Raw genomic sequence first — 27,324 nt, forward strand, 5'->3', positions numbered from 1 at the left:
CTGGCAGGTGAGACCCTGGTTTGGAAGGCCCTTGACACCCACAGTGGGCACTGCGACCCACAGGCACACACCACCATCATGAAGATGGTGCCGTGCCATGCCCACCAGGCTGGGCTTCCTCCGTTGTCTGTGTAGGAGCCAGAGCCAACACAGTGACCACTGAAAGCCTCCCTCCGCCACCACCACACAAGCCAGATCTGGGCTTCCTCCAGGATGCTCAAGCCCTCGCACAGAAGAGACAGGACACTGGCTTAGGTCTTTTCAAACTCAGAAAAGCTCACCGCCATCAGGACCATTCCGAGTCACAGCGACCCCGTAGGGCAGGGCAGAACCGACCCCGGGGGTTTCTGAGATCATCACTCTTGACGGGAGTAGAAAACCTCATTTCTCACTTCCGGAGCGGCTGGTGGTTTTGAACCTCCAACCTTGCAGTTAGCAGCCCAACGAGTGATCCCTTTGGCACCAGGGCTCCGTGCAGGTCTTAGGAGGCCCGCAGCCAGGCCCCTGAGCCCCTAAGGCTGAGCTGCCCTGTAAAAGCAGAGGCCCTCTGGCCGCTCTGCACAAGTGAAAAACCACAAGGGCCCTCCCACCCAATGTGGCCGGGAGGGCAAAGGACCAGGGGGCACTAGTGTGGTGACGCCAGAGGAGGAGCGCCATCCCGTCTCAGCCAGGGGCTTTGGGCGGTCATGTTGGCAAGGATAGACAGCCTCAGCTTTCTCCCGGACCACCCACCTTTTGACCTTTCAGCAGGCAGCCCAATGCCTGGCCCAAAAGAGAAGTTTTCCAAATCGCAGTTCCAGAACATTCCACCGACCCGCCTTTCCTGTGGGGGGGCCACACTTCCATCGCTCGAGAAGACGGTGTGCCCAAGGAGCCCACGCAGTGGAAGCGTCCACATCTCGTCAGCCCAGAGCCGCAGGGAATCACTCTATACTTGCTGTTTGTGGGGACCTTGAGCCCCGCCCCCAAGTTCCCACTCCACGGGAGTGATGTTTCAGCACCTGTGAAAGTCACACACCATCTGCTGCCCCGAGGCCCAGGCTGGCCATCTCCGGAGCACAGTGCCATACCACCTGCCTTGCTTTGGAGAGACAAAGCCAACCTGCAATATGGACAGATGTTTTTCTCTCCCCAGAGAAGTCCTTGCGGCCCACGGGTTAAGCGCCGGCTGCTAACAGGTTGGCAGTTCAAATCCATCTACAGTCTCCTGGAGAGAGAGAGTAGTCTGCTCCCTTAAAGACAAAAGCAAAGTGCACTGCCTTCAAGTCGATTCCGACTCATCCTGGTCAGACGATGACCAGAGGGTGTCCAAGGCCTGCATCTCTGAAGGAGCCGACGGCCACACCTTTCTCCAGAGGAGCAGCTGGTGGGCTCGAACCGCTGACCTTGCACGGGAAACCCAATACCAAAGAGCATGAGAGAGCTATGATGACCTGCTGTCCGGTGCCATCACGTGGGTGCAGAAAGTCCTGACTCGGACAACAGCATGGAACCTGCGTGGTCCTGCACTGTCCTCACACTTTTACCTCGCCGAGGTTCTTCTCTCCATGTGTTGACCCTCTCCTCCACCAAGCATGGTGTGTGTTCTCCAAGGAGACGACATGTTCGGTGTGTGTGAGACCAGGTCTCGCCGTCTTCCTCCTAAGGCTCAGTCTGGCTGTGCTTCCTTCAAGATGGATTTGCTCGTTCTTCTGGGAGCCCCCATATGAGCAGGCAGGGGAGGACCATTCCATGCATCCTGCTCCGCGCAAGAGGTCAGTCTGAAAAGACTGCAGACGGTCTGATTCCAACGGCAGGACGTTCTGGGAAAGGCGGAATTAGGAGGCCGAGGAGGAGCCCTGATGGGCCAGTAGGGATGGGGCTGCTAACCACATCAGCAGTTCAAAAGCACCGGCTGCTCCTTGGGAGAAAGAAGAGGCTTTCTACTCGCGTAGTGTTGCGCTCTCAGAAACCTGGGTCACCGTGAGTATGACCGGACTTGATGGCAGTGAGTTTGGTGTTTGGGATGAGACTGGGGAAGAGCAGGGACTGCCTGGGGCCAGGGGAAGGGACAGACAGGTGGCTCCTTGGGCACTTTTTTTTAGGTCAGGGGACCAGTTCTGCATGACACTGCGTTGGTAGGAGCGTGGCAATGTGTGTCTCTGACCATAATAAGGCTGGATACCAGGAGAACCCTCTGCAAATGACATTGTCATCAGGAGCCCGGCGAGGCAGTGGGTTCTGAGCTGGGCTGCCATCCCTAGGTCAGCAGTGGTCATCAAGCCTGCCCCAGCTCCAGGGGCTCTTACAGACAAGCTGGACAGAAGGAGACTTCTTGCACTGTCTGTTGAATCATGGATCTGAGTTGTTACTGTTAGGGGCCGTCAAGTCTGTTCTGTCCCTTAGTGACCTTATGCACAACAGAACAAGACACTGCCTGGCTCTGGGGCATCCTCAATCGTTCCTATGCGTGAGTCCTTTGTGCAGCCAAGGTGCCAATCCATCTCCATAAGGGCCTTCCTCTCTGTCGCTGCCCCTCTGCTTGACCAAGCATGGTGTCCTCCTTCAGGGACCGGTCTCTCCTGACACCAGGTCCAAAGTATGTGAGATGCAGTCTCGCCATCCTGGCCTCTAAGAAGCCCTCTGGTCATACTTCTTCCAAGACAGGTTGGTTTGTCCTTTTAGCCGGCCGTGGCACTTTCAATATTCTTCTTCAGTGGTACAGTTCAAATGTATTGATTCTGCTTCAGTCTTCCTTACTCAATGTCCAACGTTCACATGCACATGAGGCAATGGCGAATACCACGGCTTGGATCAGGTGCACCTTAGTCCTCAAAGGAACATCCTTGCTCTTCGGTGCTCTAAAGAGGTCTTGTGCAGCAGATGGACCTCATGCAACCCATCTTTTGATCTCTCACCTGCTGCTTCCCTGAACACTGACTGTGGATCCACACAAGACAAAAATCCTTGACAACTTCAACCATTTCTCCACTGGTCATGTTACCCATGGGTCCAATTGTGTCCACCCACATCTCAGGTGGGGTGGAGGGTCTCCCTGCTCTTCGCTGACCAGAGTGTGCTTTTCTATCTGGAGTCTCTTCCTCCCGGCTTCTAAGGAGACCAGGAAGTTTTATTTCTTCAAAGGGTCTTAGAAGACCTGTCATTCTCCTGGTGGGTCTTCCAGGCCCCCGCCAGCACCACACCTGGGACGCATCAATTCTCCTTCTGTCTTGGAAGCGGTGGCCTTGAGTCAGGATGGACTGGATCAATGTCTAGAGGTGCCTGGTGGTGTCGGGGGTTTCATGTTGGGGTGCTCACTGCCAGGTCTGCAGTTCAACTATTCCGGAGCAGTGATTCTGAGCACTGCCCTTTCAGGCTGCGTGTCTCGCTTCAAGTGCTGGGCTGTCGGGAGAGAGAACATTGCCCTTTCCAGGCAATTCCTCAAAACACCTAAATCTACTCTGCTCTTCAGTAGCAAGTAGTGGTGAAGGAGCCCTGGTGACATAGTGGTTGCTGGTTGTGCTGCTAACTGCAAGGTCAGCGGGTCAAAACCACTAGCAGCTCCACTAGAAAAACATGAGGCTTTCTGATCCTGTAAAGGGGGATAATCTCAGAAACGCACAGAGGCAGTTCTACCCATCCTATAGGGCCACCATGAGTCAGCATTGACTCGATGGCAGCAAGTTTAGGGTCTTTGGAAACAGATGTGAGTTGGGAAGTGGCGGGGGCCCAAGGCTCTAGGGTTCGCTGCAACTGGGAGAACCAGCAGGGCCAGGGGTGGCCCCTGGTAGCGCTTCAGTCTGGTGCACACACTGGTGACACATAGACCGCACTGACCCAGAGTCCCCATTTCCCAGAAGTCATTGCAAGGGAGTGATTCCATCAGACCCCTTCCTTCCCTGGGTGGCCGCCAGCAGGGCTGGGCTGAACCTGGCGAAGCAGGCCTTTGCAGTGGCCCCAGCCTCCCTCGGGCGCTGCAGGGGCCGGTGTACAGGCCTCAGAAATGCGGTCTTCATCTCCCCTGACAGCTGATGAAACAGGAATGCGGCAGAGGCCTGCGAGCGGCTTCACAGCTTGATCCCGGCTCAGCGGCGGGTTTTCAGGGACACATTAGGGCAAGCATGGCCCTCTCGGCTCTCTGCTGACGGAGGGAATTCTCTTCTTCTCCTGTCATCTTGGCAAGACAGAGCTGGAGGCTCCGCAAGGCGGCCCAGTGGCACAGGTGGCATGGGAACTCCCCCATCCTCACCCCCACCCAGCTGCAGGGAGGGGGCCAGTCAGTTGGCAGCCCTCAGCATCCAGAGTGCCAGTGTTGTCAGCCATGTTCGTTAGTTTCCTCGGGTTGTTTCCGACTCATGGGGATGCGGGGCAGAGCAGCGCCCCACACATGGCCTTCGTGGCTGTCACCGTTCTGAGTCCTGGTGGCACCTTGGTGAGACACCCTGCCACCAGCCAAAAGGGCAGCGGCTCCAACCCACCAGCCGCCGGTGGAGAAGACGCCGTGGCCGAGCCTGCTTCTGTACAGCCTCCGTCCCCCAGGCCATTCCAAGTGGACTGGTGGCAGCAGGTTTGGGCTTTGTTGGTTCAGCTTGACAGGAGCAGACCTCCACGGCATTCACATCCCTAGAGCCTCTGAGCAGGCTCAAACCACTGACCTTCAGGTTGGCAGTCAGGCACACACCATGCCTGCCACCTGCGGACCCCCTCCACGGCCAAATGGCGCCACCTTGAATCACTGGGTGTCCTTTAGACATTGGTCAGAGCCCTGGGTTAACACACGAGGCCACAGTCACAAGGTTGGGGGTCCTAGTCCACACCGAGGTGCCTTGGAAGAAAGGCCTGGTGTTGGAACAGTGGGATGAGCCGCCAATGGAATCTCTAGGGATCGTGGCTCTTTGCTGACTGGCCATTGACTGGACGGCAGTGGGTTTGTTGGTTTGTTGCTCTGAGTCTGACTGGGGGCAGAGGCAGTGACTCAGTCAATGTGGCTTTCCTATATGTCCAATGCGAAGAAAGACAACCCAAGAAGAATTGGTGCATGTGAATTGTGGCGCTGGAAAGGATTCTGAAAGTACCACGGACTGCTAGCAGGAAAACCAGAAGTCTTGGAGGGAGCAGCTCCAGTGCTAGACTTAGGAGCTATGCCATGCTCCTGAGAGGCAAGGATGGCAAGACTGGGTCTGACATGTCAGGAGTGACCAGTCCCTAGAGAAGGACATCGTGCCTGGTCCAGTGGAGGGACAGTGAGAGAGAGGATGGACGGACACAGCGGCTGAGACTATGGACTCAGGCACAGGAACCATTGTAGGGTGGCACGGGATCAGGGGTGCTTGTTCTGTTGGACATAAGGTCGCCTAGGCCGGAACCGACTGGTGGCACCTGGCAACAACAACTTGCAGCCAAAGCCTCTAACGCCCACCAACCGACCTTTCCTTGCGTGGGTCTGGGAAGAAGGTGTGGGAAAATACTGATAGGATTCACCTGGGAGGAGTTGTGAACTGGATTCCCTGCAGTACCATCCTGCTGTGTATAAAACGAGCCCTCTGGGAAGCAGGAGGAGGGAGTTCATGACCAGCAAGAGCCAGGAACGCATCTTCTGGACCCGAGATCCCTATGCAGTGAACCTCGTGGCTCCGGGTGACAGCTATACCGTCAGAGGAGCAGCAGCAGGACCAGGAGCCAGAGCAGGGCACAGAGTGATGGGCTTCCTGACCCACAGAGCAGGTCAAGCTGAGGGCTTCTGTGCAGGAGGCTGGCTTGCAGAGTGGGGGACCTCCGGGCACTTAATTGGGGGCATTGAACTTGCTGACCCATGGAAGTGGAGCTGAGGGCCTTGAGGCTGCAGCTGACCATTGAGTGGGCCCTTTGGGCATCATAAGCAGTCCTGAGAGAACTTTGTGACTTTGATTCTGATGAACAACTCCCCTGAGCATTTCTCCCTGGTCGTACAACTTAATAACATTTGAGTAAACCCTCCCCTCCTGAATGTTGTCTGAGTTCTGCGTACCTATTGCAGTGGAGATTAAGCTCTCGGCTGCTAACCGAATGGCCCTGAGGAGGAGCCCTGGTGGCCAAGTGGTTGCGCATTGGGCTGCTAACTGCAAGGTCAGCAGCTCGAAACCACCAATTGCTACTCAGAAGAAAGATGAGGCTTTCTGCTCCCGTCAAGCGTTAAACGGTCTCAGAAACCCACGGGGGCAGTTCTGTCCTGCCCTGTAGGCTCATGATGAGTCGGCATTGACTCGAGGGCAGTGTGTTTGGTTTAGACAGACTCTGAGGATGAAAAAGCCCGAGGCTTGGCTCTGGTTGGGAATTCAGTGGGAAACCCTCGTGGGGACAGTAGCACTCTGTCGCAGGAGGCTGCCATGAGCCAGCGTCCACTCAAGAGCGCCAGCAGCAACAGAGAAGAGGGGGGCGGGGCAGAAACCTGGCCTGCACTCTGCCAGGGTCTCCCAGTCCCACCCAGAAGCTCTCCAGACTGGGCACCCCCAAGCTGCCCGAGGACCAGAAGAGGCCCAGGTCCCACCTGGTGGGTGGCAGGGCCCAGCAGCAGCCAGGGCATGTCCTGGGCCGGGTGGACTTTCAAAGACCACACATACAAGTCTTGCATGACCAAGGATCCCTAGCTGCTGTTTGCTCCCCCCAGAAGCTCAGGCTCTGCAGCTTCACCCCAACTCCCTCCCCAGAGGATCCTCTGCTTAAGCAGTACCCCCACTCCATTCCTGGGGAGCCCTTGCCTGCAGTCATGCCCATACTCATTCTCCAGGGAGCCTTCTGAACCTGTACCCCAACTCTACTCCTGGGGAGCTCCCCACAGCTGCATCCCTACTCTATTCCCAGGGAGTCCCTGCAGCTGCACCCTCACCCTTCCTGGGGAGGACTCTGCAGCCACACCCCTGTATTCCCAGGGTGCTACTTGCCTATGGCTGTACCTCCTATCTTCCTGGGGAGCCCTGCCTAAAACCACACCCCCATTCCATGTCTGGAAGCCCACTCTCCCCTCACACCCAAGGGCTCCAGTCTGCTGGCTCAGCCCCCACCCCTCTGGCCCAACCTCCCCCACCCCCGAACCCTCCTCCCAAGAAGGGTCTGGTCTGGCAGAGACAAGGTCTGAGGAGCAGCCCAGCTCAGCCACGCCAGGATTTTCTGCCCCAGTGGATGGGAAGCTGAGAGAGAGGCACTCCCAGCTGCCTCTGTTTGGAGTGGACACAGTCTGTGAGACACGCTGTGGCCACAGCTCTGCACTTGGCCTGCCGGCGGGGTCACCCAGGGAAGGGTTTAGTAGGGAGTCTGGCCCCCAGGAGCCCCCTGTAAAGGCTGGCCACTGGCCTTTGATGCTGCATAGCATTAGAGTGCTCTTTGTCAGGGCATCTCCCCTCCCCCAGAGCAGAGTCCCGGGCAAGGGCTGCTCATGTTCATCTTGGCGCTGACAATGCCATCTCCCAGGGCCTGCCACAGATGGTGAGTGAGAAATGTGTGAGTGAGTGCAAAGGTTGTAGGACTGCAAATACAGACACTAGGAGCCCCCAAGGGCAGGCCCCTCGGCGGCCCACACCTGCAGAATCTACACCCACCGCGGGGTACAGGAGCTGGCTTCCCTCTCCCTCACCCAGTGGGCAGCAAACCCAGGATCCTCCTCCCTCCTGTCTGTCTGCTCCACAGGACACTGAAGTTCCCTTAAGGTTCATGTCATCCAAACCTCCCACTTTACAGCCACTCAGGAACCTGAGGCCCTGAGTGGGCAGCCAATGAAAGCCAGCAACAAGTCTGAAGGCTGGTCACAACCCAACTGCGAGCTCTTGGAATCCCAGCCGAGGCTAACCAGCGACCATTAGTTATCTAATTACCACAAGTCATCGTTAAAAAGACAGAAAGAGCAAACAGGACCAAAGTGGATATCAGCAGAGTCTCTGAAACTTACTCTTGACTGTACAGTAGCTGAAGGCGAGGGAAGAAAGGATGAAGTCAAAGAACCAAACCAAAGAGTCCAAAGCATGGCTCAAGAAGACACAAGAGAGTATTTTAATGAAATGTGCAAAAACCTGGAGTTAGAATACCAAAAGAAATGAATGGGGGGAAAAAAATCAAGCCCTGAGTTGCAATGTTGAAGGAGTCTGTGGGTAAGCTATTGAACAACACAGGAAGTATCTAAAGAAGACGGAAGGAATCTGCAGAGTCACTGTGCCAAAAAGAATCCATTGACATTCAATCATTTCAGGAGGCAGGATATGATCAAGAACCAAAGGTACCGAAGGAAGAAGTCTAAGTTGCCCTAAATGCATTAGTAAAAAACAAGGCTCCAGGAACCGATCGAAAACCAGTTGAGATGTTTCAGCAAATGGATGCAATGCTGAAAACACTGGTCCGGGCCTTTGGAAGACAGCTACCTGGCCCACCCACTGGCAGAGATCCACATGCGTGCCCATTCTGAGGAAAGGGGATCCAACGGAATGTGGAAATTACTAAACAATATCATGACTATCATAGGCAATTATGTCATTATGCATAATTATGCTGAAGGTAATTAGGAAACGGTTGTACAAGGCCTGGGAAATGCCAGAAATTGAAGCTGGACTCAGAAGGGCATGTGGAACGAGGGCTACCATTGCCCATGTCAGATGGATCCTGGCTGCAAGCAGACTACCAGAAAGACGTTTGCCTATGTGCTTAACAACTACGCAAAGTTGCTTGGCTGTGTGGATCATAGCAGACTGTGGGCCACCTTGAGAAGAATGGGAATTCCAGAATACGCCCCTGTGTGCAGGTCGAACCTGTACCCAAACCAAGAGGCAGTCGTTTAAACGCAAGAAAGGGAGCCTGGCACATCTCGGAGGCATTCCAGGCTCAGACCCAGGACACTGTGGTAAAGGGAACATCACAATGAGGCAAGTCACTCGCACTCTGGTTTCCCGTGTGGGATACTGGCTATACAGTGGGCAGCTACCCTTAAGGTCAGCAGTTCAAAACCACCAGCCACTCCTTGGGAGAAAGATGAGGCTTTCTACTCCCTCTCAGAGGTTCTGTCTCAGAAACCCACAGGGCAGCCCTACCCTATGCTGGAGGGTCACTCTGAGTCGGCCCTGGCTCGCCAGCATCCCGTCCTTGGCTCTGATACAGCTCCATTTGCGCTGCCCTGGCATCTGTTGGGTGTACCACAGCATTGTTATGAAGTGTGAACCATTGTGAGAATGACCCCAATGCAACCCTAAGAAGGAGTGGACACCCGCTGCTGGAACAATGGTGCCCAGACTCTCTTGACCCACAGTTGCCAGGAACCTTGCATTCGCAAAAAAAAAAAAAGCCGGACCCCCTGCGAAGCACAATTAGGCCAAGTGCAACAAACGAGCTGCTTCCGAACCATGGCCGGGGTGCGGCAGGGCTGTATCCTCACACCCCACTCAGCCAATCTGAGCAAACAGTCCGAGAAGCTGGGCGGCCTGGAGGCGACCGTGGCGTCAGGACTGGAGGAAGGCTCAAGGTAGAAGTGACACCCCCTCACCTGCCGAGAGCTTAGAAGCCTCGACAAACGGAGAACGAAGATCCCAAACTTTAGCTCCCACGTGGATGACACCTCAACACAAAGCCAACCAACATCCTCACAGCTGGACCCAGACGCGGCATCGTGAAAAAACGGAGACAGAGATGGGCGTGGTCAAGGCTTGCGTGGTCCTGGGACCCACCCTCACTGCGCACGGAAGCAGCAGCCAAGAAACCAGTGGCGCACTGCATTGGGGGAGCAAGTCTGCTGCACACGGACTCCTTAAAAGATGCCACCTGAGGACCCTCGCGCGCCAGGCCATGCCCATCGCCTCCCGTGGAGGCAAACACGGGACGTCAATAAGGACAACTGAGGACGAATGGGAGCCTTCGCATCGCAGGGCTGGGGAGAGCGCTGAATGTGCCACAGGCTGCCAGCAGAACAAGTGAATCTGCCTGGAAGGAGAGAGAAGCAACCTTGGAAGGAAGGCGGAACAAGACGCTGCCACATGCTTTGGGCATGCGCTGAGAAGGGTAGATAAGGTCTCCACGGCGACAGTGGAGAGGTGGCTGCCGGGACGAGTGGAGATCTGTCTGTCGTCCACGGGTCGCTGTGGGTTGGAACTGACCCCGTCAGTCCTTTACATCAAGACGAGAGCACTAGGGAACGTCCTTGCAAGATGTTGAGCTACCTTGCAAGAAGCAAACGCAAGAAACTCCATTTCGGAGAAGAAATAAAGCATGACATTTAGGGCCAGCTGAAAAGTTGAGTCTGTCAAGAGCCAACAGGTGGTCTCAAGAAGCCACCCCAGAAAGTCCGGAGAACCCCAATAGGACCAGAATGACGCCAAGGAGCCAGCTGAACTGCCAATATAAACCTGGGTAGAGATACTGACCTTTTAGAGAGCTAGGAACCAAGGAGACATCAATTCCCGCTCCCTCCAACTTTCCCCGCGGGGGTGCACCGGTGAAGGCAATTTGAAACCGTCAAAGAGCGGTTACATAATTACTGATCAACAAGGACGACGAATTAGCAGAGGAGGCTGGGAGTGGGCAGACCCAATGACTCAGCCATGTTTACAACATGCAGACCCATTTTAAGAGCGAATTTAGCAGAGGAGGCTGGGAGTGGGCAGACCCAATGACTCAGCCATGTTTACAACATGCAGACCCATTTTAAGAGCGTGTAAAGTTGCTATAAACGGCTCTCTGGCAACAAGGGAATGAAGACTCCCATACTGCAGCTGCCCGGTTACAGCACACGGGGATGATAAAGTCCAACAGTGCCACCTAGCGGCCGTGGCACCAAACGGCTTCTGTGTGGACGTACCTTCCCATCAAGACCTCACTTACAGAAGCGGGGTTCTCAGAGTCAGGGACACCCCTCTCCCATAACGTGCCCCCACATCCACCCCACCCCCACCACCCAATTCACAATGGATAAACTGAGGCCCTGGGGAGGGCAGGGGCTAGCTCTAGTCTGCTCGGCCGCTGAGAAAACGTTTAGCATCTAAATTGAAGGCCCGAATGGTAGGTAGAACTGTTTACTCAGGCCCCACAAACTTTAAAAAGTGACTCTTCAGGACATGACAATGAGAGCGATCATAGGGCATTTCCAGCCTCAATCTCTCCTGCCACCCACCACCCACCCCACCCCACCCCCAGCTGGATGGAACGAGTGTAGCGCCCCCCCGCCCCCACTCTCTAGCTTCTCTGTCCTCGGTGTCCCTCTGCCTGGTTCCTTGTCCCCACTCCTCAGCCCAGGTACCCCAACCCTAGGAAGTGCCCCTGCCCATCTTGTGCCTCAACTCTCCTGTGTGCCCAGACTCCTCATCTCTGGGGTAGAAGGGCAGCTGGCTCCACACCCAGAGGGGCAGTCAGTGTGAGGGATGTGGGGGACCTTGAAGGGCAGGGCGAGTAACGCTAGCTCCAAGGCCAAGACTTGAGGGAAGGGCCTGGGGCTCCAGGAGAAATAAGACCTGCTGATTTAGGCTCCTCGGCTAAGGTATGCCTGTCCAGGCCATGGTATTGTCAATCACGTCATAGCATGGTAAATCAGACTTTGAATAAGACCACGGAAGAAACGGTGCATTTGGGTTACGGTAATGGCAAAGAAAAGCACCCCGGACGGCCCAAAGAACAATCAAACCTGTCTTTTAACAAGTACGGCCAGCGTGCTCCTCAGAGGCAAGGATGGCGAGACTTTGTCTCCCATACTTTGGACATGTTAGCAGAGAGGTCAGCCCCTGGAGAAGGACATCGTGCTTGGGAAAGGATCAGGGCAGCGAAAGAGAGGAAGGCCCTTGACAAGATGGACTGACACAGTGGGTGCATCAGTGGACTCACACAGAGGGACAATTGTGAAGATGAGGCTGGCCCGGCCGCTGCTGAACATCGGCCTGCTGTGAGTTGGGACAGATCGATGGCGCCACCAGGCCCTGGAGTGGGGGTGCTCTCTGCGTGCGATATCATTTGAAACTCATGCTTGGGAGATGCAGAATGCATTTCATGCACCCATTCTTTTAGACAGGGAGACTGAAGTTCAGTGGAGAGTCCATGGCACGGCCTGAACCGTGTCCCGAACAGGCGGCCACTTCTAGGCTCCTAGGCCCTGAAGGACTGAGGGTGGGGATAGGAAGGGGGACCCAAACAGGAAGACAGAGGGGCTTCTAAGTGAAGCTGGGCCTCTCCGGTCACTCACCCACGGTCATGCCGTCCATGTAGCGCTTGATGATGTCAAAGGATTCCCGCAGGTTCCCTTCCGTGATGTCAAAGATGATGTCGGCCTGGTTGGCAGGATACGCGGGCGTGATGGCCCGCAGGAAGACGATCTCTGTAAGGAGAAGCACAGCGTGACAGCTGGGTTTGTGTCACACCTCTTGCTCGGCAGCACGGCCGCAAAGGCCTAGGCTAGTCTTGGCCCATGACGAGACCTAATACAATGTAGTCAACTCCACAGAGGCAATTGCAGTGAAGAGCCGATTAGGCTGGAATGCAAGTCCCCTTGCTCAGGTCACAGCCCTAATAGAGCTTCCTAGGGGTGTAGCTCACTTCCCATCTAAGTGGACGCTATAGGGAGCTTGCTTGTTTTTTCTGCTGGATCTGGATTCTGCATCGAGTTCACCTCTTCTTAGACTGGAGCCTGCCATCTTGCCTGTCGACCCCAGGAGCCATCAGCGGTCTGCCATCTGGCCCAACCTGCCAAATGACTTGCCAACCTGGTATTCTCTGGACTCTGCAGCCCCAAACCTGGCCTGCTAACCTTGGGTGGATGCACCCCTGCGCCTCCAGCCTGTGGTTTCCTGCTTCCTGGTTCATCAGCCTAGCAGCTACTTGAATTGGGAGAAGCTTCCAGCTTAACATCTGACCCAAGGACTTCAACCAGAATGGACCGGACTTATTCCCTTCTGCAAGTATGTGAGCCATTTTCTTGATATAAATCTCTTTCTGTCTCTCTCTCTCTCTCTCTCTCTCTCTCTATATATATATATATATATATATATATATATATATATATATATATATATATATAATGTATATCTCACATAAGTATATATGCATATGTATATACATATATCTATGTGTTTATATTAAATATATGTGTGTATCTACACACACATACATATATATACACATGTGTAGAGAGAGTGCACACACCCTGGTAGTATTGTTGTTACCTGTTGAGCTGCTAGCTGCAAGGTCAGCATTTCTAAACCACTAGCCACTGCACTGGATAAACAAGAGGCTTTCTAGTCCCATAAAGAGTTAGTCTTGGAAATCACAGGGGTAGGTCGACCCTGTCTGGGAAGGTCGTTATGAGTCAGGATTGACTTGAGGGCAGTGAATTTGGTGTGTGTGTGTGTGTGTGTGTGTGTGTGTGTGTATTTCTCTACAGAACCCAGTTGAACACACAGCGTGGACAAGGCACCTCAGAACACCTCTATGCAGGACAGCATGGGCTAGATGTCCCCAAACTCGCCCAGGACAGGCTGGTGTGGGCTGGGCGCCCTGGAATAAGCCCTGAGCGGTGGAAGCCAGGGCACCTGCATGGAGCAGATGACGAGCCCCTGAGGGGCCATCAGGCGCAGGGAAGAATACTGAAGGTCCCACGAACGACAAACACATCTGCTTTGGGAAAAGTGCAGCCCACAGACTCCTTAGGAGGGAGGGTGGTGGGACCGTGTCACATCCCAGGACATGCGGTCAGAAGAGACCAGTCCCTGGAGAAGGACGTCGTGCTTGGTAGAGCGGAGGGGCAGCAACAAAGAGGAAGGCCCTCAACGAGATGGACAGACACAGCAGCAGCACCAACAGACTCAGACACGGAGAGGACGGCGCAGGTCCGGGCAGTTTTGCACACGGCCGCTAGGATTCAGACCCTTCCCAGAGCATCTAACTACAACAGGAGCCCCAGGGTGGGTGTCTTCTCTTCTCAGTCTGAGGAGATTCTGGGTCACCCTCTTCCAAGAGGATGGGAGCTGGAAGTGGGGCCACTCACTCCTTCCTGACTACCACCCCCTTGGCGGTCTCTCCTGCCGCTCTCCACACCCTCTCGGCTCGCGCTTACGGTCTGGCCTGAGCTCTCCCATGATCCTGTGTGGCCTTGTCCAAGTGCTTCAACATGAGGTCCTCATGTGCCTTCCGCGAGAGGGTGTCTAGAGGCACGGCCAGCACCGGGTACCTAGAGGCATGGCCAGCGCCTGATGGAATAGGGTGCTAGCTTGTGACCCCAAAGGTAAGGTGATCAGATGTCCCGGTTTTTAACAATTTTTCCCGCGGCGTTTTTAAAAAGTCCCGCTTTTTGGAAAGAATGCACAAGTTAGGGTACACGGTTTTTGGCTGCCATGTGGCTATTTCGCCAGGATCTGAGTTTTATCAATGGTGTCCCGCTTTACCAATGTTAAAATCTGGTCATCTTACCCAATGGGCCTGGCAGGTGGCCAGTACACCAGGGGCTAGGTGGCTGGAGTTGGGCCATGCATAGGACTTTGGGGTGCCTGGTCTACTCAGACCTACCAGGAGGTCCCTGCCCAGTGGGGACACTAACCAGCCCTCACAGGCTCCTTGCCCCCGTCCCTCTGCCCCTCAGGGAGCACAGTGATATTTCTAAATACCCTCATCGGCTGTCCCTTCCCCCCGCCGGCCCCAGCAATGTTGCCCAGAGTCTCAGGGTCAGAGTCCCAGCTTCAAGGTGGCTATAACATCAACATGGGTTCACAGCGCCCCCGTGTGTGAAACAGGCGAGTCGTGGTCCAGGAGGCCCCAAGGGCTAGTTTTGGGGAATCAGGTCACCAGTCCTCTTTTCCGAGGTGCCTCTGGGTGGTGATGAAGCTCCAACCTCGCAGGGAGCAGCTCGGCTCATTAACTATCTGCACCCTGATGGCGTAGTGGTTACTTGCTGCCAATTGCGAGGCCAGCAGTTCAAAACCACCAGCTGCTCTGAGTGAGAAAGATGTTCCATAAAGAGTTCCAGTCTCGGGAGCCCACAGGGGCAGTTCTACCCTGTCCTACAGGGTCACTGTGAGTCAGCATCGACTCAATGGCAGGAGAGTGCGCCCCTCTGCTCCCCCCACTCCTGGGGACTCAAGTTAAGGGCCTTGCTTGTCCTGCAAGCCCATTGCCAAAGGCTTACCACTCGGCCAAGCCAAATCCAATGAGGTCCTCAAACCGTCTGTCCGTCCCCCCCCCCCCCGATATACAATGGTGACCTGTAAGGACCAGGAGCTGACTGGGGACCCCTGCCAGCATCTTGGGTCCAGAAACCCCCATTGACCTCCAGGCCTTCCCAGTCCTGCTCTGTTCCACACAGAACCACGATTCCTAGCCACTGACCACCAGCCCCAGCGGAAGCACCCTCCTCCAGGAAGCCCCCCGACTCCTCGTGCTTGACTAACGCTGAGCTCTCTGTGGAGCCATTGTTGCTCCTAAGGACAGGGGCCGGGCAGACGTGGCCCCGGGTTTCCAGGGCGGAGTGTCTGGATGCGGGTCACCAGGCCTGGCTTCGGAGGCACCGCTGGCTAAACTCCAATCTCCAACCTTTCATCTGGAAGCTGAGAGCCTTCGCTGTCTGCCTCACGGTGGGAGGGAGAGGCCCCACCATGAGGAGAGATGCAGAATAGAGAGTGGGGGGAATGGGTCAGGTGGGGTGTTTTGCCTTCTTGGGACAAGGGAGAGGGCTGAGGGCCGGGGTGAGGGCTCTCTCTCACACCCCGCCAAGCTCTATGGAGTTCGAATGGCCTCTCCGGCTCAGGTGGAGGGCGCCCTCCCCAGATGGGCCTCACCTTCAGGGCGGGTGAACTCCCGGAAGGTGGGCAGCGAGATGACGGTGTGGGAGATGGTGTGCACCGGGTCCAACACGCACGTCACGTCATTGGGAAGGCAGGACTTCACACAGCGGACGGTGTCCGTCTTCTCTTGGCGGAGCCTGTAGGGGAAGGTGGACAAGGTCAAGGCCTCCCCTGAACTGGGCTCCCCAGTCAGCACCGGGCCACTCTGCACAAGGCTCTGACACGATCAATGGAGAAATAAGGAGCGGTCAACTATTTCATCTTACTCCGCTCTCGGTCCACAGACCTGGAAGGAGCTGTCAGGGGACCACACGAAGTATCGCATTGGACAGAGGAGCCAGCTGCTCTAAAGAGCTGTTTAAAGCGTTGGAAGGTGAAGATGTTGTTTAGGGGATGAATGCACCTGCTCCAAGCCAGGGCATTTTTGGTCACCCCAAAGGCGTGTGAATGTCGGACAACGAGAAAGGAAGAAGACCGGAGGGGACTGGAAGGGTGCACTTGCAGTATGGAGTTGACAATGAATGTTGGAAGGACCGAGGACTGTCCTGGAGGAAATACAGTGAGAATGCTGCTTAGAAGCAGGAGCGACGAGACTTCAAGTCACATGCATACACTGAACACGCTATCAGGCCGGACCAGTCCCTGGCAAAGGACAGCGTGCTGGAGAAAGCAGAGGGTCGGTGAAAAAGAGGGAGACGCTCGGCGAGACAGATGGACACCACGGCTGCAGCAATAGGCCCAATGAAGATTGATTGCCAGGCGGGGGCACAGGACCGGGCAGTGTTCTGTCCAGTTGTCCATGGTCAGTATGCGTCTGAACCCACTTGGTGGCATCGAACAACACAGGGAGCCACAGCACAAGAGGCAGGTGTGGATACCGCCGGAACTTCAGTCCCAACTTATATCATGGGGTGGGCAAGGCTCCAGGTGGCCCTGCTGTGGGACACCTGCCCCAGGGACGGCTCTGTGGGGCAGCTGAGGTGGGGTCCGACAGCCTGGCCACTCCAATGGAGACATGTCCGGGTCCTTCCTGAAAACTGGTTCCCCGTGCGCTAGCTGCAGCTAAGCAGAGCTTTGACCCTTGACAAGCTTCACACTGAGCTTCCGTTTCCACCACAGACATTCACTCACTCACTCAGCAATTATGTCCGAGTGTCGGGGGCCAGGACCACCCAAGCAATCAGGAGAGTGCGGGACTGGCTTCACCAAGCCAGGGGCAGGTGGGGAGTAGGGGTCATAGTGAGGGATCGACGTGTCAAGTCCTCGTCGTCAGGCAGCAGGAAGGAAGGAAAAACAGTGGGAGGTCACGAACGGTCCGCGTCCCAGGCACTGTGCTGGACCCGACTCATAAAACATCCTCATCTCAGAATGAGCACCAGGAGAGCGCACGACCCAGAACGGAGGCAGAGTGGAAAGCCTGCGGAAGGGAGCGCCTGGGGCAGGCGGGAATCTGTCCGAGAAGGACAACGCAAAGATATCCCCACCAGGAACCATGGTGGTGCTGCAACCTGCAAGGCCAGGAGTTGAAACCACTAGCCACTCCAAATGAGAAAGACGGGACTTTCTAGTTACCCTTAGAGAGTTCCAGTCTCAGAAACCCCTGGGGGCAGTTCTACCGCGTCCCGTAAGGTCGCTGTGAGTCGGCACCGACTCGATGGCAATGAGTGTGGTTTTTGGAGACAGAAGTAAGCAAGAAGGTGTGGCACCCCGTCACAAGCGGGAAGGTTGGAAGAGCAGGAAAAAGCAGGCCGGCGTGTTGATTTCTGGCTCTTCCTGTTGCAGGTCACCTGTAGAATCCCCACCTGGGTCACAAAAACTTTCTCAGACACCTCGACACCTCTCCATGAGCTGCAGACCAGCCTCAACCCGCTCCTTTGTCCCCATAGTTGGCCCTACCGTGACCTCCACAGCAATTGTGTCCTTGGACGTCTTTAGAGTTTTATCACATAAGGTTGCATCTCTAGACAGAATCCTTGGACCTGCCCATTCAGTTACTTTGGCTCTCTTTTAAAGTCTTTTTTTAAAAAAAAATCTTTAAGTTTCCCATTATATTGAAAGTACCGTGGACTACTCAAAGGACAGACTGATCTGGCTTGAAAGAAGTACGGCCAGAGTGCTCCTTAGCGGCAAGAATGGCCAGACTCCGTCTTCTACTTTGGGCATATTGCCCAGAGAGACCAGTCCCTGGAGAAGGACATCACGTCTGGTAAAGTGGAGGGGCAGCAAGAAAGAGGAAGGCCCTGAAGGAGATGGACGGACACCATGGCTGCAACAGTGGGCTCCGGCACAGGGCCCGTGGTGAGGGTGGTGCAGGCCCGGGCCGTGCTTCGTTCTGCTGTACATAAGGTCGCTGTGGGCTGGACCCTACTCGATGGCACCTAGCAACAAGATCCTCTCTATTCTTTATTCTGCCAAACAACGTACGTGCTAAAGCATCTCAAGAGTTTGTCCTGTGGAGTCTCCCGAAGTCTAGATTTTGTCAATGCATGCTCATGGTACAATTCAGCATGTCCCCATCCTCGGGAGCTGGCTCCAGAAGCCTGACCAGACCCAGGCTCTGTCCCTTCGGTGGTTAGCAGCCTGGTGTATAGCTACCCCGACCACCGGGGCTCCTTCTGTCCCCTTGGCAAGATGGTAGATGGCAATGTATGCTCTATCAGGAGACACATGTCTGGGTTTCTTACGCGATGGGCTGCGATCCTCAGGGTCGGCAGTTCGAAACCACCAACAGCAACTCGGGAGAAAGACTGGGCTTTCTACTATCGTAAACATTTACAGTCTCAGAAACTCACAGGGGTTGAGGGGAAGCTGTGAGTCAGCACTGAGTGAGTTTGGTTTGGCTTTGGAGCTATTGATGCTAGAACTTCAATCCAATGATTCAACTGAAATTGCAAAATGACAGGAGTCTGATCCTGTCCTTATATCTTTTCCATTTATTATATGAGGGCTTCAACTATTACAATTGTTATCATTTACGGAAGCTCAAATGTCCTCATCTTGGGCCAGTGGAAAATTCAAGTTTGCACCTATTGACATAAGTTTTCGTCATTCGATCATGTCCTTGCTCCCAGGTAGGACAAGTCATTGCCACCTCATCTTAAATTTTCATTGATTTCCCCCGTTTCCATTCCTTTTTCCCTTAACCCTCTGAACTTTGTCCTTAGGTAAAGGCTGAAGTGGTTGATCTTACATGGTTGATAATGCTCAGGTGAAGGCCCTCACTAGCATTGCTGTTTCCCTTCTATCTAGACGCATCTGTTTGGCTGAAAATTGAGCCATGCGGGTGAGGTGAGCTCCAGGCCTGAAGAGTAACTCAGGACCTTAGTCTTGGGGGTTCCACCAGTCTCTACCCAACCACTGATCCTCGTTTCTTTTATCTGATTTTGAATTTTGTCCCATATGTACCTCCACTCCATCCAGGACCTTTCAATGAGATCGTTTTCAGAGCAGGTGGTGGTGATAGTGGGGCACCATCTAGTTCTCCTGATCTCAGGGTTGTGGAGACTGATGGTTCATCAACCCATTGGACAAATGTTTCCAAATGTCTCTTAATTGCCATCAGTCTTTACTGCTCCAGAAGAGGAAAGGCCGATAGATGCTCACAAACTTTTAATACCCCAGCCACTACTCACCAAAGGGTAATGTAGGGCATTATCTTTGTGAACTATGTAGTGCCAATAGATGGTGGTGGTCCCCAAAACGATGTTCTTGAGCCCTGAGGCCCACAAGGTAGTACTCATTGTTCCAAACCTGGAATCATTCATTTCCCCAAGGTGGGATTATTTGTGTGTTTTGTGGGTGTGTTAGTAGAAAACTATGTTTCAAAGCCATAATCTAGACACGAGGGATGCTTAGTGCTACTGGGTTGGTTATTATTTCTAGCCCTTTCCAACGGACATTTAAAAATGTAAAATAAATCATAAATTCACACTGATATTTCCAATTCAAAACAAAGACCACTGGATTTTCTTTTGTTGTTGTTGAATCTCTAATATATTACAAAGGGATCTCTTTTCTTTTACAGCAGTGGTTCTCAACCTGTGGGTTGCGACCCCTTTGAGGGTCAAACGACCCTTTCACAGGGGTTACCTGATTCATCACAGTAGCAAAATTACAGTGATGAAGTAGCAACAAAAATTATTTTATGGTTGGGGGGGATCTCCACAACATGAGGAACTGTATTAAAGGGTGGCAGCATTAGGAAGGTTGAAAACCACTGTTCTACAAGAAAAATCCTAGTTCCAAAGGATGCAGGAATGATAGAAGATCCCATAATTACTTAGTTTATCCCCTACTGCACACATGATATCAATGCCTAAGTTACTACTATTAACACAATTGTGATTGTCAGGTGCCAGTGGGTTAATTCCCACACATAGCAATGCCAGGCACCACAGAAGGAACTCTGCTTTCATTACTGAGACTAATGAAGTTATTTAGGGCAAATTCTCTCAGTTCTACCCACAGTTCTTAAATAGACGTACTATGTCTTCGTGATTTCAGCATATAATGACTCAGACCATGCACTCTCTCCCTGATAGCACTCATTTAGCTATAGTCTTACACATTAAATGCCCACAGGCTTTTTTTTGCAGGGTGGTAATAGTTTGGTCCATGGAAGCCCATTTTGCTGGGTATAAAAGATCGTGGCCCATATCATCCATGTTAAATCCATCACTCTGGCATAAATTGATGCTGTCAAAAGCTCTGGTGTTTTCTCCTCCTAACTTACTTGCTGTTTTTGCCTAGCTGCCCAGAGGGTTTTTTCCCTTTTCTTTTTAGTCCAACAATTTTACCAAAACATGTTTGGGATTGCTTGTGATGGGTTGGCGTTGCCAAATCCAAAAACAAAATGAAAAACCTACTACTGTCAAGTTGACTCTGACTTATAACAATTCAAAAGGGAATATGAAAGGAGTCCTGCCTGGTGGCGCTGCCAGGGAGGAATTGGACTGCCAACTGCAAGGTCAGTGGTTCAAACCCACCAGCCAGTTCACCCCTCCCTTAATTTACAACTTTGAAAACCCTATAAAGACTCTCTCTGAGTCTGAATCCACTCAGTGGCAATGGGCTTACAGGATAGTTGAGAACAGCCCCATCAGATTGTCAAGGCTACAAACTTTTACAGAAGCAGGCTGCCCATCTTCTCCCCATGCTCTGGTATGGCTGATCTTCCCGTCAACTTCTGAATGCCTTAACCACTGTATCTCCAGGGATCCTTTAATCTTATCTGGTATGTGGAATTATTTTTTTTTTAATTTCTGGAAAGTTTCCTTGAGTTATCATTTTTAGTATATTTTTTTCTCCCTTCTGGGTTTCTTAATGCATGTTGGATCTTGGTTATCTTCAATATCTGTCATTTCCTCTTCAGGTCTCCTCATCTCTTTTGTCATTTAAACAAGTGTTTCTTCTTTCCAAGTTCTATTTTTCTTGTGTGTAGACTCGCTTTGTGGGCCTTCAAGTTTAATGTCTATTTTTGGAATTGCGTTTTCTAGGATTGTTACTTCCTGAGTTCTATCACACCATTTCCTTTTCCTTGTTTCATCCTGACTGGCATCCCCCCTCCCCCCCCCCCATGTTTTGATCATTTTCGTAACACTTTTAGTTTGTTTTGAAAGAGAAGTTGCCGTTCGACCTAGTCTGTAGGCATGCGTGTTATTACCCACAGGGATGTCATTCTGCTTCTGAATTTTTCTCTTCTAATAATTTGTCTGGAATCACACCCTGATACTTTACGGTTGATCATGTTTATGTGAAATCGATTTTCCTGAAACTTCCGAAGGGCGTTGTTCTGACCTCACAGAGAATCTATATGGGGCAGCTGGGTTTCTGACAAACCAGCTGCTGGGAGTGGATTCTGACTCCTGACACCTCCGTGTGTGTCAGAGGAGAGCTGTGCTCCATAGGTGTTCAGTGGATGGCCTTTTGGAAGTAGATTTCTTAGCCTTTCTTCCAAGCGGCCTCTGAGCGAACTCAAACTCCCCACCTTTCAGTTAGCAGCCAGTGTGCTAATTGTCTGCGCCATCCAAGAACTCCAGTTTTCTGATATTTTCCCCCTTTACCGTCTTCTCCATTGTCTCATTTCTACTCAATTTTTTATTCCATTTCCAGCTCTCTCTACCTCAAGTGTGAAGTCCTGATCGCTGGCGCAGCCTCAGAATTTCCTGGAGGCTAGTCTGCTAGTCCCTTCAATCCCCACAGTGTATACCTGCTACACACGGATCACTGAGTGAGCAAAATGCCTCCCAGTTTCAGCTGCTAGCCTCACATTGGTTCGCTGAACTTTCTAATGATTTCCTATCGGTTATTTTGATTTTCTCTGATCCCAGGACCATTGCACACTCCATTGCTTCCTACTGCCTTCTCCTGCAACCAAGGTCAGTACAAATAGTATTTGGGAGTTCAGGAAGACACCTTGGCATCTCATTTAGATCCAAATGTTTTCCCTGCATTTTTCTACTTTCTTATCTAACTGTACTGGGGCTAGGATCCAAAAGCTTCAAAAGCTATGCCTGTACCTTCCCAGACTCTGGGCTAGACATTTTGTAAGCTGTTATTTCTATTGCTACATGCCGCCAAGTTGGCTCACACATCTGGCAACCCTGTGGATAACAGAATGATGTGTGGCGTGTCCCTGTCCATCTCTCTTCGTAGCAGACACGCTGGAGCCCACTACGCCAGTCCTCACGGAGGTCTTCCCCCTTGTCGCTGACCCTTTACTTTATCAAACATGGTGTCCTTCCCCAGGGACTGGTCCTTCCAAATCAGAGTAAGCAAGAGGACATCTCACCATCCTTATGTCTACGTATATTTCTAGCTATACCTCTTCCAGGACAGGTGTTTTTCCTCCTTCTGATTGTCCGTGATGTAGTCGACATTCTTCGCCAGCACCATAATTTACCCGTGTCCAGTCCTCTCTGTTCTTCCTTATTCAGGGTCCAGCTTTCACATACGTGTGAGGGGATTGAAAATGCCATGGCTTTTAGGTCAGGCACCCTTCCTCAACGTTCTTCTCAAAGTGGCAATGTTGTCCTTTAAGATTCTGAAGGTCTTTTCTCTCGGATTTGCCCAATGTCATATGCCATTGATCTCTTGAGCACCGGTTCCCTCAATCCACTCAGTCTTTACAGCTCTGAACCAACCTAGCTCGCCTCCTTCTTCAGTTCGCAAAATGCCCTGATTGGACTAGGGGGTTCTAGAACGGAGCCTGGCGGTCATTGCTAAGATGAAGCAAGAGTATCAATCTGTCTGGCAGGAACGGATCTCAGGAATTCCGTTCTCCTAACAGCAGTTGAGGCATAAGGTAGCACATGGACCCCAGAGCCAGGCTGCCTGCTGTGAATCCCGATCCCATTAGACACCAGCTGTGGAGCCTTGAGAGATTTACTAACACTGTGTCTCCGTGTCGTAATGAAATGGGATTCATCAGAGTACTTGCCCCAAGGGCGTTTGGGATGAATGAGTTAATGCTTAGGACACACCCTGGGCCTGACAAGCACTCCTTCACTGTTAGCTGTCATACCTGTTATTATTGCTATCAGTATTGTCATGATACTGATGACGATTGTCCTTTCCCCTGGGGAGTTTGATTCATCAGAACGATACAGCCAGAGGAGCACAGGCCTAGCTAGCAGTCAGAGCAATGGCAGAGCCATATACCAATGACCTTGGGCACATCCAAGCCCCCTGGCCCGTGCTCCTGGGTGCCACCGATGGTTAAACACTTGCCCACGAGACAACATAGTTGAAACCCACGCAGAGGTGCCTCAGCTGACAGGCCTGGAGATCTGCTTCTGAAAGGTCCCAGTTCGGAGACCCTGTCGTGCAGTTCCACGCTACACAGGTGGGGTCTCCTAGAGTCGGGTCCACCTGATGCCCAGCAACCGTTTGTAGGGCGACGTAGAGCAGAAAAGAGACAAGAGACTTCAAAAAGTGTGTGGGCAAATGGAATGGAAAGATAACAGGAGTTTTCCATGAACTTTTGGAAGCCCCCTCCCCGGCCCCTGCATTGCACGCTCTCCCTCCCCTAGGTCCTCCCTCCCACTGTCGCCTGGCCACAAGAAGGAACTGTCACCTGACCACAAGATGGAAAGTAAACACGAGTGCAGGCCAGGGAAGGGCTAGACCAACGCTGGGTGGTTACTGACAGGATGCGCAGGAGAAAGACTGGGAGACACACAGAGGCAGGTCTACCCTGTCTGTCCCAGGGTCGCTGTGAGTCAGACTCGACTCGAAGGCAGCGGCTCCGGCTTTCTAAGACACTGCTCGTGTGTTTTCTCATGTCATCTCCCAGGGAGGAGGCCCCCTCACGGAGCTCTGAAAGGAAAGGGACTCAGCCAGAGTCCGCACACTCGGGAGAGCAAGGGCTCCGGGGGCTCCTGTTCTTTCTCAGCCACACGATGGAGGGCCCCTGCTGGGCAGCCTCCCAGGCCTGCGGGCAGACACAGGGCATTCAGGGCATGGCGGTGCCAGCCTCCCCCGTGTTCCCACGGGAACACACACGCAGGGATGCCTTAGAATGGAGGCCACCTAAGAGGTGGGGACTTCAACATGTCCAGAAAAGCTCAGGCAGAGCTGAGTAGGTTCATGGTAGGAATGTCGGCCAGGGGCCTCCTGGGAAGCCTCGGCGGATTATTTGTCTGTTTCTCCTCTTAATATTCCTATGGACATGAGTGAAAGGAGTGCTTCTTCTGGCCTGAATGATCTGACCAGGAGGAAGGGCTGACTGAACGCAGGGCTGGAATCCCTGCTGTCCTCAGAGAAAAGATGCTATTTACAAAGTCTTGGAAATGCTCCCATTCATCCATCCATCCACCAACCCAGCCATTCAACCACTCATCCAGCCAGCCATCTGTCCATCCATCCATCCATCCATCCATCCATCCATCCATCCATCCATCCATCATCCACATCCTCTGTCCATCCATCCATTCAACCTCCATCACCCAAACATTCTCTCGTCCACACATCTGCACACCCATCCACCCAGGTTCCCTCACAGGTTCCCTGAACTCCACCCACAGGCTGATCGTCCTCAAGTGGCCAAGATTGCCGAGGTTCACCAGACACAAACCCTGTCTTCAAAAAGCCCCACCCAGCGGGGACAGCAAACACGTGACAACCCTAAATTTCATTAGCTGCTGTCAAGAATGATAAGACCAGTGGTTCACAACCTTCCTAATGCCAAGACCCTATAATACAGTTCCTCGTGTTGCGGTGACCCCCCGCAACCAGAACATTATTTTCCTTGCTACTTCATCACTGTCGTTTTGCTACCGTGATGAATTGGGCGACCCCTGTGAAAGTGTTATTTGACCCCCAAAGGGGTCGCGACCCACAGGTTGAGAACCAGACCAGTCAATCTTGTCTGACCCCCCCACATCACAGCAACCCATGACCACAGAAGGAAACCCTGCTCACTCCTGTGCCAGCCCTGTGGTCAGTTGGCATCAGGCCACTGTCAGTCACCGGGCTCTTAGAAATGACCAGGTCTTTTTAGAAATGACCAGGTCTTTCTTTCTGGGCCATCTGTCTGAAGCTCGGCTGCTTGCTCACACCTGCTCAGTATCAATAGCAACACAGAAGCTGCCATGACGCATTGGCCGGAGACGTCAACCCATGTCTCCCTGATGGAAAGGCAGGATGCTCCTGCTGGGTCGCCCCATCCCCGCCCATCAACACACCCACAAGGTGGGTGCTTTGCAGGAGTGGGCCGGGGGGCAGGGCTCACGGAAGCGCAGACCTTGGAGCAGTCTCCAGGGAGAACAGGAGCTGGCAGAAGGCCATTCAGTGACAGGCGGGCAACCCCTCTCACTCCCACAGGCAGTGGAGCTGGAGACCTGGGACACAGAAGGGGTCCGTGAAAAGGCTGGCAGAGGCCAGCTCAGGAGGGGCCTTCCCCTGCTAGTGGCACAGCCCCCTGTATGGGCTCCAGAGAGGCTGTAATCCACCCTCTGGCTTCAGCCCTGGAAGAGGAGGAGCCGGAAGTTGATTCTGACCAGAGGTCACCGGGAAGAGGCCTGGAGGACATGGTTAGGACATGTGTGTGTGCTCCGTGGAGGGTAACTGTCGCCTGGCCATAGGCACCAGCCACAGAGCGCCTCTCCCTGACCACAAGACAGTGCAGGGCCCCCGTTAAGTGCCTTTCCAAGAAGGCCTGTAGAACGCAGTCCTCGATCCACTGCCATGTCCTGCCCCGCCCGCTTCACATTTCTGCTTTGAAAAGGCCATCGGTGCTAGGAACACACTAGGCACACAAGAGCCAAGGTTAGTGTCAAGGCCCCCCATCTCCTCACCAGACACCGGCAGAACACCTATTGTGTGCTGGAGACCCCCGTAGCAAGCAAGACCTCACCTTCTTGTGGCCTGCAGGATGGGGGAGGGGGACAACAGCGAGCCACAGATCAGCAGGGCCTTGAAGGGAAGATGATAGGAGAATCAGAGTAAAATCACCCAGAGGGCCCAGGGAGCCTTCCTGGAGCCGAGGTCTTCCCAAATTGGGGCGCACAGGGGCCTGGGGCAGCCAAGAGCTGAAGGGCGGCCAAGTTCCATCAAGTTGGGCCTGGGAGGCGTTCTGAGGAAGTGTTCTGAGGCAGTCTGGATTGGATCTGAAGGGAGGGAGGTGCCACAGTGTGACATGTGTTTAGAAAGGATCCCTCGGGCTACAGAGCTGAGCGAGGGCCCTAGGGAATGATGGGGTGTGGGCGTGGGCACAGCATGCTGGGAGGCAGTGGCAGTGGGGAAGGCCCACGCTGGCAGGCTTGCAACAAAGGTATAAGCAGTGCTTGGTCAGCAAATGGGGGTCAGATGCCAGCCGTGTGACTGTGAGCAGACCACTTCTGGAGATGCCCTCCAAGCAAGCAGTGGGGGACAATGCAGGGTACCCAGACACCTCACTCCTCTGCTGGCCCGGCCTCCTCTGGCCTGGGGCCGAGCCCCTCCATGGAGACCACCGGCCTCCTCGGGGCCAGAACTGTGTCCAAGAGGCCGTGACGTAGCGGCAGCCTTTTCCCACCACAAACCGGAGCTTCTTTTTCAAGAGTCTGAGTTCCCCGCGGGACACAGCCATTCTGGCGTGGTCACATACTCCGTCCGGAAAGATTTACAGCCGTGAAGATCCCGGCGGGGGGTGGGGTGGAGGGCAAGGAGTGGGCAGTTCTACTCTGACCTATGAGGGTGGCAAGAGTGAGAATTGACTGTACAGTGGTCAGTGGGGGTGCTTCCAGACAGCACAGCAAGAAATTGGTAGGCACCAAGCAGGGGCCAGAAGAAACCCTGGGTTCGAGACCAATGACCTTGGACCAGCCCTTTCCTTTCTCTGGGCCTCCGTTCCCCCATCTGTTGGCGAGGGGGAGGGGCTGAGCGAGGCCACCACCTCGGTCCCCTGGGTCAACAAGTGGAGAGGCAGAGACTGGAAAGAAGGCCCAGAGACCCTATCGAAGGGACCCGTTCCGTGGGCCTCAGCCTGCTCTGACCCGAAATCCAGGGAGTGCCCAGGACAAGGACCACTGAGCATTGGGGTCACCTTATGAGACCCACGCGCTGGCCACGCCTTGTGCATGCCCAGTTGCACCAGCTGGGC

General features: G+C 53.6%; 1 protein-coding gene across 1 annotated transcript in view; it reads right to left on the bottom strand.

The window, feature by feature from the left end:
* FBLN1 (fibulin 1) overlaps positions 1-27,324 on the bottom strand; it is a 97,007-nt gene that overhangs the window by 21,691 nt on the left and 47,992 nt on the right. The window contains exons 15-16 of the mRNA XM_075553503.1: positions 15,738-15,880; positions 12,158-12,289 (exon numbers count right to left, since the gene is read on the bottom strand). Coding sequence (XP_075409618.1) covers positions 12,158-12,289; positions 15,738-15,880 — 275 coding nt within the window. The remainder of the gene's footprint in view (positions 1-12,157; positions 12,290-15,737; positions 15,881-27,324) is intronic.

The sequence above is a fragment of the Tenrec ecaudatus genome, chromosome 6 (genome assembly GCF_050624435.1).
Source record: "Tenrec ecaudatus isolate mTenEca1 chromosome 6, mTenEca1.hap1, whole genome shotgun sequence".
Lineage (NCBI taxonomy): Eukaryota > Metazoa > Chordata > Mammalia > Afrosoricida > Tenrecidae > Tenrec > Tenrec ecaudatus.